Raw genomic sequence first — 13,816 nt, forward strand, 5'->3', positions numbered from 1 at the left:
CTTAGACAACCTCTGAGGCCGTCACAGAGCAGCTGTATTTGTACTGACATTCGATTACACACAGGTGCACTCTATTTAGTCATTAGCACTCATCAGGCAATGTCTATGGGCAACTGACTACACTCAGACCAAAGGGGGCTGAATAATTAAACACCCCACTTTGCAGTTATTTGTAAAAAAAATGTTTGGAATCATGTATGATTTTCGTTCCACTTCTCACTTCTCAGGTGTACACCACTTTGTATTAGTCTTTCACGTGGAATTCCAATAAAATTGATTCATGTTTGTTGCAGTAATATGAGAAAATGTGGAACACTTCAAGGGGGCCGAATACTTTTGCAAACCACTGTACATACATTCAGTAGATTTATTTATGCCCTTTATTCTCCTAATGCATGGTGGCTCCAACTTTATTGTTGTCACTGGGATGTCTCATAGCCAAACATTATGTATATAGTGCTGTTAGTAACTGACACTGCTTCGGCAATTGTTATTTACTAAGTACCTTTATTCTTGGTACACACAATACAATTTTTTGACAGATTTACTGTCTGATCGATTATTTCCAACAGGTCCGATCTGATTCTGGAACTATATTCCGTTCACTGCTATGGAAAATCGATAGGAAATCCGATCGGACCTGTTGGAAATAGTCTATCTAACAGTAAATCTGTCAGAAAATTGTATCATGTGTACCTAACATTAAAGAATAGGCACACCACATGTCCCTGGCTAGTAGTTAGTTATTCATTCATGCAGCAATATAGGTTGGGAGATATCCTGTAATTCCTTCCATACAATTGCAATGAAAGCAAGCAGACTATACTGCAGTGTATTTTACTAGTCTACTTTGGTGCAGGTCCTGCATGTTTACCATTCGTATCTATTACTTATTTAGTGAGCCATGCAGCAGTGATCAGCACTGAATACAAGACTGTGAGGTTCTTCCCTTGTTAACTGAGTAGGTTTTTTTTTTTGTTTTGTTTTTTGTACCTAAGCAAAGTTGCACACAGGCCCTGAAGGAAACTTGCCTCTTCCTGTTACCGGAATTCTTCAGCCCTGGTTCTCTCTTGTACTTCTCTTCATGGTAAAGTACATAAGACAACAATAGTCTGTTTTCAGGCAAAATTGGTTGAATCAGGAATCGTATTACTCATACATGTGAGACTACCTGATGACGACCTGATAATCAGAATGGGTGTTTGTTTGTTTTTTTTTGTTTTGTTTTTTCCTTTCAGTCAGTCCAGCTGCTTTTCTATTTTCAGGAATGCTTATCCCAATTTCCAGGACACAGTTACAAAATACCTATTGCTTTTTTTTCCGTTATAAGCTTTAGCAGCCAATTTACAGTATCTGAGGGCAAATCTAGGCATGGTTGTTGGATAAATACTGGAGCACCGACAAGGAAATGGCACACAATACTCATCCCTCCACACATAAGTCCCTAACCTCCCCCCCCCCCCCCCTGGATTTGTGCTTGCATGTCTAGTGTCTGAAGACTCCAGTGCCATCCACGGCAGAGTCCTGTTGGTTACAAGCCCTTCATAAGCTGGTCGGCATACCTAATGACTTGTAATGGTAAAGTCCTATCCCCTAAGTCTAGGCTTGTAAAAAGGATGCAGTGTCTGCCATTGGATCTGTATAGAAACTAACATAGAAATACATAAACAAGAATTCAAAATTAAGAATCTTTTCATCTCTTTATTAGGTCATCTTAAACTGTTCTGCACTCCCTTGTCTACTGCATCTGCTTAGCAGTCCGAAGGAGTCTATTCGCAAAGAGGCATGTTGGACCATCTCCAATATCACAGCCGGAAACAGAGCCCAAATACAGGTAGTGCGCCCAATGCATTAGTAGTGGACAGAGACTGTAAGAACTTGTGTACACCAATGTTTGTGTCTTGCGAATGATCTGACTATTTCAGAATTAAAATGTTGTTGAAACGCAGATCAAACACTCATGTACTCAAGCCTTACAATTCTACAAGAACTATTCATTTTATGTAAAACTTAAACAACCTCACTATTTTTTTCTAGGCTGTTGCAGATGCCAATATATTTCCAGTGTTGATTGAAATTTTACAGAAAGCTGAATTTCGAACTCGTAAAGAAGCTGCATGGGCCATCACAAATGCCACATCGGGGGGCACTGCAGACCAAATTAGGTAGCCATAACACCAAGTGGACCTGAAGTCGTCAAAATGCAACGTGTTCATTTGAAACATCACATTTTAGCATCTCTGAAAAAGTGCTGTTAATAAAACTATAATCTCTATTTTTTTTTTCTTGGAAAACCTTGCTTGGGTTTTGCTTGGGCTTCCTGGATTAGTTTTCAGGCTGAATTCTTCTCTTCCTCTGTCTTCTCTTCTTCACATATCATTCTACATCTTGGTAGTTGTTTGGCCCCTACTACACTGAGACTATCCCCACAGAACAATTAGAAGCTGGTGGATGGGAGGGGGAGGAGAGGATGTATTTTCTTGAGTTACACTTATTTTTGTATAAAAAATCTCTCCTACAGGTTGAAAATGTTAATGTTATTAGTTTTAAAAGGATTAGGATATTTCCACGGCCAAAGGGATACCAGGGATGACATTCTGTGGTTACCAAATGCTCAAGTTGTAGCTATTGAGAGAGATTGTGAAACACCCTACTGAACCATCCATAAGTATATGGCAGTAATATTACATTTGGCCCTAGAAGGGACAGAAGAATTTCAGTATTCATAATGGAGAATTTCTCCTGAAAACATTGAAAATGTGAATACAGACTTTTTCAGCTTTAAGTATAATTAAGATGGTCCCTAGTAAAGTGAGTTTTATGTATTTCATTTATTTATAGGTACCTGGTAAACCTTGGCTGCATTAAGCCGTTGTGTGATCTGTTGACAGTAATGGATTCCAAAATAGTTCAGGTTGCCCTGAATGGACTAGAAAATATCCTACGGCTTGGAGAGCAAGAAGCGAAACAAGGAAGTCCAGGCATAAACCCGTATTGTGGAATTATTGAAGAAGCATATGGTGAGCAAATATGCTTAGTTCTAAGACCGTGAGGCACCATGATTCATTCTGATTAGAGTTAGCAAGAGGCACCATCAATACTGAATGTAGTGAAGCACTTTGTATTAGAACATAATTTCTGGAATGTGTCCTTTAGTTTCGCCAGGAGCAGGGTCACCTATGATTCAAAAAAAACAAACTACCTAATGAAAATGCAAAACTTCGAACTGTCTACTTCAGTGCTCTATCACAGCATCCTTGCGCAAACAGCATTGTTTTAAACCAGTGGTCCTCAAACTAAGGCCCGTGGGCCTAATGTGGCCCCCTGAGGCTTTTTTTTACCGGCCCCCACACAAAAAATATATTATAGAGGCAGTCAGCTACATCTTTAAATATTGGTGGTCCGCATGTAGAATGAAGCCAGAAAGCAGTAATTCGCTGGTTTCCAATTCAATTCCACATTATGTGACACTGTTGTTCAATTGGACTGCAGGTTGTCACCTGGGTATGCTTCACTGTCTGGCCCGTGAAAACTTTGCCATAATTTTATGTATACTCCGGCCCCCCAGCAGACTGAAGTATGTTGACCCGGCCCTCGACCCAAAATGTTTGGGGACCCCTGTTTTAAACAATCATTTTCACACCTTGGCAGTTTGACTTTGTTTTAAGTGCAGCAAAAGTACAATGTAAAAATTACGGGTCTTCAAAGTCTGGGTTGATTCAGTATTTTAGTGAAAGCAGTGAAAAAGTGAGCTGACTAGAGCAACTTGCTGTGCAACGCAATTCCTAAAGTGTTACTTCAGATGCACTTTTACGATCATATTTTCCTGGCAATGCAATTATAAAAAATGTGCATTTTGCAGAAAAGTTATTTGGTAAATATGAGAAATGTAAAGTTTTGACGGAATATTGTCAGTGGTCATAATGCCTGCCGTATACATACTTGCAGCTTTTTTTTTTTTGTCTACCTCCTCTTCTCTCCTAAAAGAATCCTGCAATGGTAAATGTGACATGGTGTGGGATGGGGCCAACTGTGATCCTGATGCCAAGTAAAGTCTCCTTGGTGATTTCCAGCCTATTCATGTAACTTGGGAGACGTGGCTTCAGCAGGGAGCACAGCTGTAGAAACATCCCACACATCAGTGCAGCAGATCACTGAGGGGAAACAGATGGGGGGAGTGGGGCCAGTTTGAGGGAGGAACAGGCTGCCAGTGGTGCAGACTAGGAATGATCAATGATATGTAAATACTTCATAGTTTATGTAAATTTTTATGCAAATATGATGCTTGAAATTGAATCAATTTAAACCTGGATTGGAACTTGATAGGTCTATTTTCAAGCTGCATATATTTGTGTAAAATTGACATCAATTTGCATAAGTACTTGCATGTCATTGATCATCCCTAGTGCAGACCTGGCCCCCACTGACAGTTTGCAGCATAAACATTACATTGTTAAATTGCAAAAACAAATATCTTTTGCTATATAAATTTTAAATACTCTTTATGAAATGAAATTGTGAAAAATGTGTCTGAACTGGTGTTTTAAAGTAAACATGAGATGAGAACCACCACAGGATTTTAACTTACCTGAGGCTCCTTCCAGTCTCTTGTAGTTTGTCAGCTCCCTCTGCATCCTCTCGGTCCAGTCTGATGAGTCTGCGATCCCAGGAGCTACTGCACTGGTGCGGCCCTGGCCACCTGCCTCCTCTATTGCACCCCCAAGGTCAGGAGGGTTCTGTGGCTGCGTAGTTAGTTAAGGCTTGTAACACTTCCATCCATGGGAACATGATAGAGGAGGCATGTGAGCATTCAGTCGATAGAACCGCACACCTGTTTGTGAGCTTTGCTGGTGCCGGATACCTGTTGCAGCAAACAGTCCAGTAATCCAAAGAGGGATCCGCACACAAATTTCAGGAACAAATTGTATTTATTGGTCCATATGCACACATATAAGACATCAACAGTCGTCTACACCGACGATCGTTTCGGGGCCAATGTGGTCCCCTTTGTCAAGGCATTAGCATCTATGTCAGTCTGCTAATGCCTTGACAAAGAGGACCACATTGGCCCCGAAATGATCGTCTGTGTAGACAACTGTTGATGTCTTATATGTGTGTATATGGAACAATAAATACAATTTGTTCCTGAAGTCTGTGTGTGGATCCCTCTTTGGATTACAAGGCATGTGATCAGTCAGACATTACCGGGGCTGACAGCGGCAGAACAGAAGGGCCCAGAGGACACAGAGGAAGCTGACACACTGCAGGGGCCTGGGAGAAGCCTCAGATAAGTAAGAATACTGTGGTTTCTCTCATCTCAGGTACACTTTAAATTTACCCCACTGTGTCCAGGAGTTGTAGGCACAGAAGTAGTTTCCAGTCCACGTACAATAAGAGATGGGGGGAAAAGTTTAGGCTTTTAAAGTACGTTAGTCTCTTCTCAGTCACAGGCAGAATATTTAATGTACTTATTCTAGAATAGTTAGCCTGGTACACACATGCTATTCTGATTGGCCAATATTACCACCTCCATGTAGTAAGAGGGCCAACAGATTCTGAATATTGTGGACAGATTGTTTGGTAAGCTCTCATTGTACATGGAGGTAGTGAGATTGGCCTATCAAAAATGGATGTGTGTACCAGGCTTTACTAAGTAACATACATGTAGTCCTATCCAGATGTGTGGAGAAAAGTGAGCCATTTCACCTGTACTTGTGCAGAACTAAAGTTAATAAACTGAAGTGTGCAGATTGGTGAGCTAAAATGCAGCTGTTGCTTAGTGCATGCAATCATGATTCATATTTTATTTCCCCAGTGCGGGATGAAAATTGGCTCATATGATTTTTTTTTTTTACAGCCAGCTGTAGTAGGGATTTTATAAGAGAACCAGAGGAAGAAATAACATGAAATCTTTTCTGACTTTATCCCTTCTCTTAGGTCTAGACAAAATAGAGTTCCTGCAGAGCCATGAGAATCAGGAAATATACCAGAAAGCATTTGAGTTAATAGAACATTACTTTGGAGTAGAAGATGATACCCAGCTGGTTCCGTCAGTGGATGAATCTCAGCAACAGTACATATTCCAGCCAACAGAGGCCCCTATGGAGGGATTTCAGCTGTAATGGGGATAGAACAATTGCAGCATCCTACCTACACAGGTTTCATTCAGTGTGTGGAACGAGAAGTTGGGAAAGCCGCCGTTCACGCTGGAGTCAAGTTGTTCCTGGTTTATTAGAAGAGATTCTTTCCCCTTCCTTTTACTCTTGCGCCTTGTACGTGCAGAGAAAGCTGTGATTCCAATGGCTATGTGAATGCCTTAGTTTAAACTCCATGAGCTCAACCTTCATGCTGCTTTTTGCGAGGTCGGTGTGTAAAACACATACTCAACTCCAACTTTCTCTGCTACAATGTCATTTTTTTTCCTTCCCTTTGGTTGGTTTAAAAAAAAAAAAAAAAAAGACTTGTTGAATATATAAACGCATTAGAATGACATGCGTTAAGCAATGTTTTCCTTTGTGCTGAAATAAGTGAAGCAAAAGGAATTGTACATCTTCCCCCCCCCCCCTTTTTTTTTGTTGTTGACTATAGCGGTATTTAAAGTTTAAAAAAAAAGGAATAAATAAGATGTCTGAATGGCAGTGGGTAGTGGTTATCTAATTGAAGCAGTCATTCTGGTACTCGCCAGTGGAAGCTGTACGTGCATAGGAGTTGAAGTGCCATTTCAGCAGGGACTTTTTTTTGCTAGAGGTCAAGCCACTTTGGAATTGGGCCGGGTGCTTGTTGGCAACACAAACGCCTGCGTGCCTTATTTACATGCTTCCCATTGCAGAAGTTTAGGAAGGTTAACGTGTTGCAGTTATTTTCTTAAGGATACTAATAGTGTTCTGATCCAGAATCTTGCAGAAAATCATATTACGTATCAATGTGATTTACACATAGTAAAGCTGCGGCTTCTGGTTTAAAGCAATATATATTTTTTTCATAAAATGTGGTTCATTAGAAACCAGTGGCCACTGTGGGTGGCTAGTGGCAGAGTTCCTACAGAACTTATGTTCTTAGTTTTGATAATAAGTTGGTTAATGCCCAAAGGTTGCAGTCAGGGTATATTAGTGATGCGCACTCCTGCAAGCTCACTTCCAGGAAGACAGGAGTTATTTTAGGTTTGGATATCGTGGAAAAAGGGGTAATTATATATTTGGGCAGTTGCTGAAGAAATTTTGTTGCTTTCTGTCAGTGCTAAAAACACAAACTTTTCCCCGCTACTGGAAATTAAATTACAAATTCTCCTGGAGCCGGACTGTAAGATGCGTTATCAAGCCCAGCCTTGGCATCCTGGAGAACTGCCCTGGTAACGGATGGTTGGAGATTTTCGCCTTCCCAGCAGCGTCACTAACATCCTCATAGTTTATTTCCTTTAACATTTTGTTACAATGGCCTGTGCTGGTGTGGAATGCAGAGAGAAATGTATCTACTTGAATTAAATTTATATTTAGCTGGCACATTATTCTTCTCTTGCTTTCTGTGCGTTGTTCAATTAGCAAAGCTTTGCATACAAGGTGCGGAACAAACTTCCTGAAATGGGACGAAATGAAACAGTCCCAGCCTTGTATAATCAGTGCTCTGTAATCTTTACTAACCTGGTCCTCAAGTCACACCAACATTACGAGCTGTTTTATATGACACACAATATTGATGCGGCTTCCAATTGCGTGCAAATCATGAAAAGCAAGGACATTAGCAACATCATGAAAATATAAAAATGTATATAAATATATTTTATATAAAAAAAATTCAGGACAATAAAGGCTTTGTCTGGGTAGCATTTCATTTTAAAAATGATTCTATTTTATAGGCATTGTACAGGGGAAAATAGACATAAAGGCAAAAAGAATATTTTTTTTCACCCTTTCTAATTTTTATATAACAATAACAATAATATTTATATAGCGCTTTTCTCCCTGGGGACTCAAAGTGCTGTGACCCTGCATTATGCAGTCTCAAAAGCTAGGGAAATGAGGTGAGTTTTTAGCCTTTTTTTAAAGCTGTCCAGAGAGGGAGCCTCTCGTACTGATTGTGGAAGGGAGTTCCATAGAGTAGGAGCTGCGTAGGAAAAGGCCCGAGCACCAAATGTTAACCACCCTGGCGTTCTATTAAGATCGCCAGGGCAGCTGCGGGAGGGTTTTTTTTAAATAAAAAAAAAACTATTTCATGCAGCCAACTGAAAGTTGGCTGCATGAAAGCCCACTAGAGGGCGCTCCGGAGGCGTTCTTCCGATCGCCTCCGGCGCCCAGAATAAACAAGGAAGGCCGCAATGAGCGGCCTTCCTTGTTTTGCTTAGATCGTCGCCATAGCGACGAGCGGAGTGACGTCATGGACGTCAGCCGACGTCCTGACGTCAGCCGCCTCCGATCCAGCCCTTAGCGCTGGCCGGAACTTTTTGTTCCGGCTACGCTGGGCTCAGGCGGCTGGGGGGACCCTCTTTCGCCGCTGCTCGCGGCGGATCGCCGCAGAGCGGCGGCGATCATGCAGCACACGCGGCTGGCAAAGTGCCGGCTGCGTGTGCTGCACTTTATTTGATGAAAATCGGCCCAGCAGGGCCTGAGCGGCAGCCTCCGGCGGTGATGGACGAGCTGAGCTCGTCCATACCGCCAGGCTGGTTAAAGGATACCCCAACTGAAATGTGACATAATGAGATAGACATGTGTATGTACAGTGCCTAGCACACAGATAACTATGCTGTGTTCCTTTTTTTCTTTCTCTGCCTGAAAGAGTTAAATATCAGGTATGTAAGTGGCTGACTCAGTCCTGACTCAGACAGGAAGTGACTACAGTGTGACCCTCACTGATAAGAAATTCCCCTTTTTTACCTCTTTCTTGCTCTCAGAAGCCATTTTCTGCTAGGAAAGTGTTGTATAGTTGGAATTTCTTATCAGTGAGGGTCACACTGTAGTCACTTCCTGTCTGAGTCAGGACTGAGTCAGCCACTTACATACCTGATATTTAACTCTTTCAGGCAGAGAAAGAAAAAAAGGAACACAGCATAGTTATCTGTGTGCTAGGCACTGTACATACACGTCTATCTCATTATGTCACATTTCAGTTGTGGTATCCTTTAAAGAGAATCTGTATTGTTAAAATCGCACAAAAGTAAACATACCAGTGCGTTAGGGGACATCTCCTATTACCCTCTGTCACAATTTCGCCGCTCCTCGCCGCATTAAAATTGGTAAAAACAGTTTTAAAAAGTTTGTTTATAAACAAACAAAATGGCCACCAAAACAGGAAGTAGGTTGATGTACAGTATGTCCACACATAGAAAATACATCCATACACAAGCAGGCTGTATACACCCTTCCTTTTGAATCTCAAGAGATAATTTGTGTGTTTCTTTCCCCCTGCAGTTCTCATGCACTGAAGTTTCAGGCTGCTCTTTTCTTCCTGCAAACAGCTTTGCCCTTGTCTGTAATTCCCCAGTATGTGAAAGCCCAGCGAGCTCAGAGGACGATTTATCCAGCTTGTAAAAGATAACAGAGAAGAGAGAAGCTGCCCTAATCTAAATAATACACAGGCAGTGTGCATAGAGGGGCCTGGAAGGGGGAGTTCATAGCAGAACCACAACACTGAAGAACTTGGCAGCCTTCCAGACACAGGCGGACAAGTCTGACAAGAGAGAGATAAGTTGATTTATTACAGAGACTGTGATAGTAGAAAGTGCTGCAGTAAGCCAGAACACATTACAATAGCTTTTGGAACTTGTAGGATGATAAAAAAAACAGGATGCAATTTTTGTTACGGAGTCTTTTTAAGTGTACCCTGGGAATAACCAGCTTCATCTTGATGGCAGAGCGGAGGATGCGTGGAGGGGCATAAAGTTCCAATAGATCTGCTATGTATTTGGGTCCCATGTGGTGCAGAGCCTTGAATGTCAACAGGCAGATCTTAAAATTGATTCTCCATTTTACTGGTAACCAGTGAAGAGTTTGCAGTACTGGGGTGATGTGTGAGCTGCGGGGGGCATTGGCTAGGAGTCTGGCTGCAGCATTCTGTACTAGCTGTAAGTGGCGCAGAACCTTTTCTGTAGATCCGATGAACAGGGCGTTGCAGTAGTCTAGGCGGGAGGATACAAATGCATGAACCAGGGCAGGTAGGTCTTCAGCTGGGATAAGGTGTTTGATTTTTGCTATATTTCTTAGATGGAAGAAGGAAGACTTGACGACAGCTGATATCTGCTGTTTGAGTTTTAGATTTCCATCCAGGATCACCCCAAGGTTTCGCACAGAGTCTTTATACTGTACAGTATCTCCCCCAATTGCTAGTTTGAGGTGGTGAGCGTTTTGAACTTTATCCATCATGTGTGGACCACCTACCACCAACACCTCTGTTTTGTCAGAGTTCAACCTCAGCCAGCTGGTGTTCATCCAATTTTGTAAATCCACTAGACACGCATTTATGGATGCTGATGGGTCTTGGGTGCCAGGCTTGAAGGACAGATACAGTTGTGTGTCATCTGCATAACAATGGTATCCTAGGCCATAGTTCTGGATTATTTTGCCCAGTGGGAGCATGTAGACTGCAAAGAGTAATGGTGATAGTACAGAACCCTGTGGAACTCCATAGGGAAGTGGCACTGGATTTGAGTAGTGTGTGCCCAGACATACTTGCTGTGTCCTGCCAGATAGGAAGGTCTGAAACCAGCTAAGAACAGTACCCCTTAGGCCACAGTAATTCTTCAGTTGCTGGATTAGTATTTCATGATCCACAGTATCAAATGCTGCAGACAAGTCAAGAAGAATCAAAATTGAGCAATCACCCTTGTCCCTTGCAGTAAGTAGATCGTTCATTACTCGGACTAATGCCGTTTCAGTGCTGTGCCTTTTCCTGAATCCTGACTGAAAAGTATCAAAGATGTTGTTATCTGTAAGCCTGGCTTCCAGCTGGTTGGCGACTACTTTCTCGATAACTTTTGATAAGAATGGTAAGTTCTGTAGTTGGTTACAGAATCAGGATCTAGTGATGGTTTCTTCAAGAGGGGTTTTATGATCACTTTCTTTAGTTCTTCTGGGAAAAGTCCACTTTGCAAGGAGCACTGAGTGATTTTGTGAAGTGCTGGCCGGATCAGCTCTGGGCACTGCATTAAAGAGGATCTGTAACATAAAAAGATCCCCTGGGGGGTACTCACCTCGGGTGGGGGAAGCCTCCGGATCCTAATGAGGCTTCCCACGCCGTCCTCCATCCGTCAGGGGTCTCGCTGCAGCCCTCCGTGGAGTCCGGGCAGCGGTGACGTCATTATTTACCTTCCTGGCTCCAGCGCAGGCGCTCTGACGGCTGTCGGCTCCGAACTACACGGAAATACCCGATCGCCGTCGGGTCTGCTCTACTGCGCAGGCGCAAGTTTCCGGCGCCTGCGCAGTAGAGCGGACCCGACTGAGATCGGGTATTTCCGTGTAGTTCGGAACGGAAAGCCTCCACAGCGCCCCCCGCTGGAGCCAGCAAAGGTAAATATTAAACTAACAGTCGGCACAGTCGCCGGCTGTTCGGAGGGCTGCGGAGAGACCCCCGTGGGACAGAGGACGGCGTGGGAAGCCTCATTAGGATCCGGAGGCTTCCCCCACCCGAGGTGAGTACCCCCCAGGGGATCTTTTTAATGTTACAGAGTCTCTTTAAGGATCCAGTTGGGCCAGGATCCAGGTCGCAGGTAGTGGGGCGGAGACTTTGAATGAGAATTCCAAAATCTTCTTCACTCAGATTTTCAAAGACTTGCCATGGTGGTACGGTAGTAGGCAGATGCAAAGTCCAGTGGTCAATTGATGTTGGTGTAATGCTGGCACGGATGGTAGACACCTTGTTTGTGAAGAAGGCAGAGAATTCTTCACACCTTTCCCTGGAGAATGTGGTTGGGGCTTTTAGGCAGGAAGGATTGCAGAGTGATTCCACTATGTGGAAGAGTTGACCAGCTCTGTTGTTGGCTGTAGATATTTTTTGTGAGAAAGTCTGATTTTTTTTCTTGGTTATTGCTTGTTGGTATTGTCTGAGGTGTTGCATTAGGCTAGATTTGTGCTCCTCAGACCCCGATTTACGCCACTGTCTTTCAAGTCTGCGCCCTTTCTTTTTTAGATCCATGATGGTTTTGTCAAACCAATTAGCTTTCTGCTTTTTGGTTGCCGATTTGGTGCGCCATGGGGCAATACTGTCCAGTGTTTCATATATCGTGTTGTTGTACTGGGTTACTAGAGTGTTTGGGTCCATTTGACTGTGGAGCAGATTTGTAAAATCCAGGTTGGCAGTTATCCTCTCCGGTGTTAATTTATTCAGGGGACGGATTTTGATAGTTTTTTTAGGGAGCTGCTTGATAGGGTGATGATCAATAGTAAACTGTATTATGTGATGGTCTGACCACACCACTGGGGCTACTGTTATGTTACTAATGTCCATTCCAAGGTGGAACAGTAAGTCTAGCGTATGCCCTCCTCTGTGGGTAGCAGATTTTACAACTTGTGTGAAGCCTAGTCCACCCATGAGATTTATTAGTTCATTTGCATTTTGTGATTGAGTGTTTTCAGCCCAGACGTTGAAGTCACCAAGGATGATCCATCTCGGATAAGACAGAGTTAGCATTGCCAGGAGTTCTGAGAATTCCTGTAGGAATGGGTCAGCATCTTTGGGGGGGACGATAAACCACTAAAATTCTGAAGCCTTTACCAGCTGAGATCTGGGCACCTATACATTCAAAAGACTTTGTTGAGCCAACATTCAGGGCTCTGAGCTGCAGAGTTGTTTTGCCACAAATTGCTACACCCCCTCCTCTGCGGTCTCGTCTTCCCTCACTTAGGACTGAGTAATTGTATGCAAGTGCCACTGCCATAAACACCTCAAAAGATTTTATTTGGCTTTTCTCAATTAAAATGACCATACATATACCTCATTTAAATATAAGTTGGGCGTGTAGCGGACTTTTATCCCCGGCCTGTGGGTCTGTAGGGATCAGATCTGATTGGTAGGGTGACAGATCAGGGACTCCTGATACTGTAAAGATGCATCGCTAGGCAATGTCAGAGCAATGCATCTGTGCAGCATTTGGGCCCTGAACTGTCAGATGGCAGTCATTAGAGGTTTGCACGCATGTTAAGGCCAAATGCAGGCGACGCAAGGGGATCATAGGCTAGGTAGGGGGTAACACTTCACTACGGGGGGAAAACACTATTTTTTTTACTGTGACACTATGCTATTGCTATGCCAGCAATCATTCACTTTTAAATGGGCACATGTGCACAAGCATTGGTACCTGGCATATGCCCATGCATGTACCGGGTGTTTTTGTCTGCGGATTTCATTCCTGGACAGAATCTGAAATGGTTAACTACCTCTGTGGAGTTCCACATAACATGCACTGTGGGTGGGCTTTGAGGACTGGGTTGGGAAACACTGATCTAGTATTAGGAAACCCCTTATATTATGAACATTCCTAAAAATAAGATAAAGCCACACCACTGGTCCACAGTACCCACAAATACAGACAAGCCTAAAGTCAGTTTAGCATCACAATTGACTTTTTGATGGTATTAATATTTAGATAGATGAATTTTACTGATTTAAAGCTAAAGAATAAAAACATGCAGCTGCTGTTGCTAATCCCTGAATTGCACGAATGAAGAAGATCAAGAACATAGGTGTCAAACTCTGGCCCACAAGCCATAGAATTTGGCCCACTAGTGGTTACTCAAATTTAATCGCTTTTGGCTCGTTTGGCTGTGCTTTTGCTCTGCCCACTCCTGCCCTCTTTCCTTGCATATAAAAGAGCTCCATCCTCTTCATACAG

At 42.9% G+C, this 13,816-nt stretch overlaps 1 protein-coding gene across 1 annotated transcript in view; it reads left to right on the forward strand.

Annotated features, from left to right (window-relative positions):
- The window catches only part of KPNA6 (karyopherin subunit alpha 6), a 48,924-nt gene extending 41,425 nt beyond the window's left edge, over window positions 1–7,499 (forward strand). Inside the window, 4 exon segments of the mRNA XM_068268885.1 lie at window positions 1,709–1,834; window positions 2,038–2,165; window positions 2,842–3,020; window positions 5,938–7,499. Of these exon segments, the coding sequence (XP_068124986.1) occupies window positions 1,709–1,834; window positions 2,038–2,165; window positions 2,842–3,020; window positions 5,938–6,122 (618 nt within the window). The 3' untranslated portion in view covers window positions 6,123–7,499.
- The last annotated feature ends 6,317 nt before the right edge of the window (window positions 7,500–13,816 follow it).

Source organism: Hyperolius riggenbachi, chromosome 2, assembly GCF_040937935.1.
Source record: "Hyperolius riggenbachi isolate aHypRig1 chromosome 2, aHypRig1.pri, whole genome shotgun sequence".
NCBI classification, from domain to species: Eukaryota; Metazoa; Chordata; class Amphibia; order Anura; family Hyperoliidae; genus Hyperolius; species Hyperolius riggenbachi.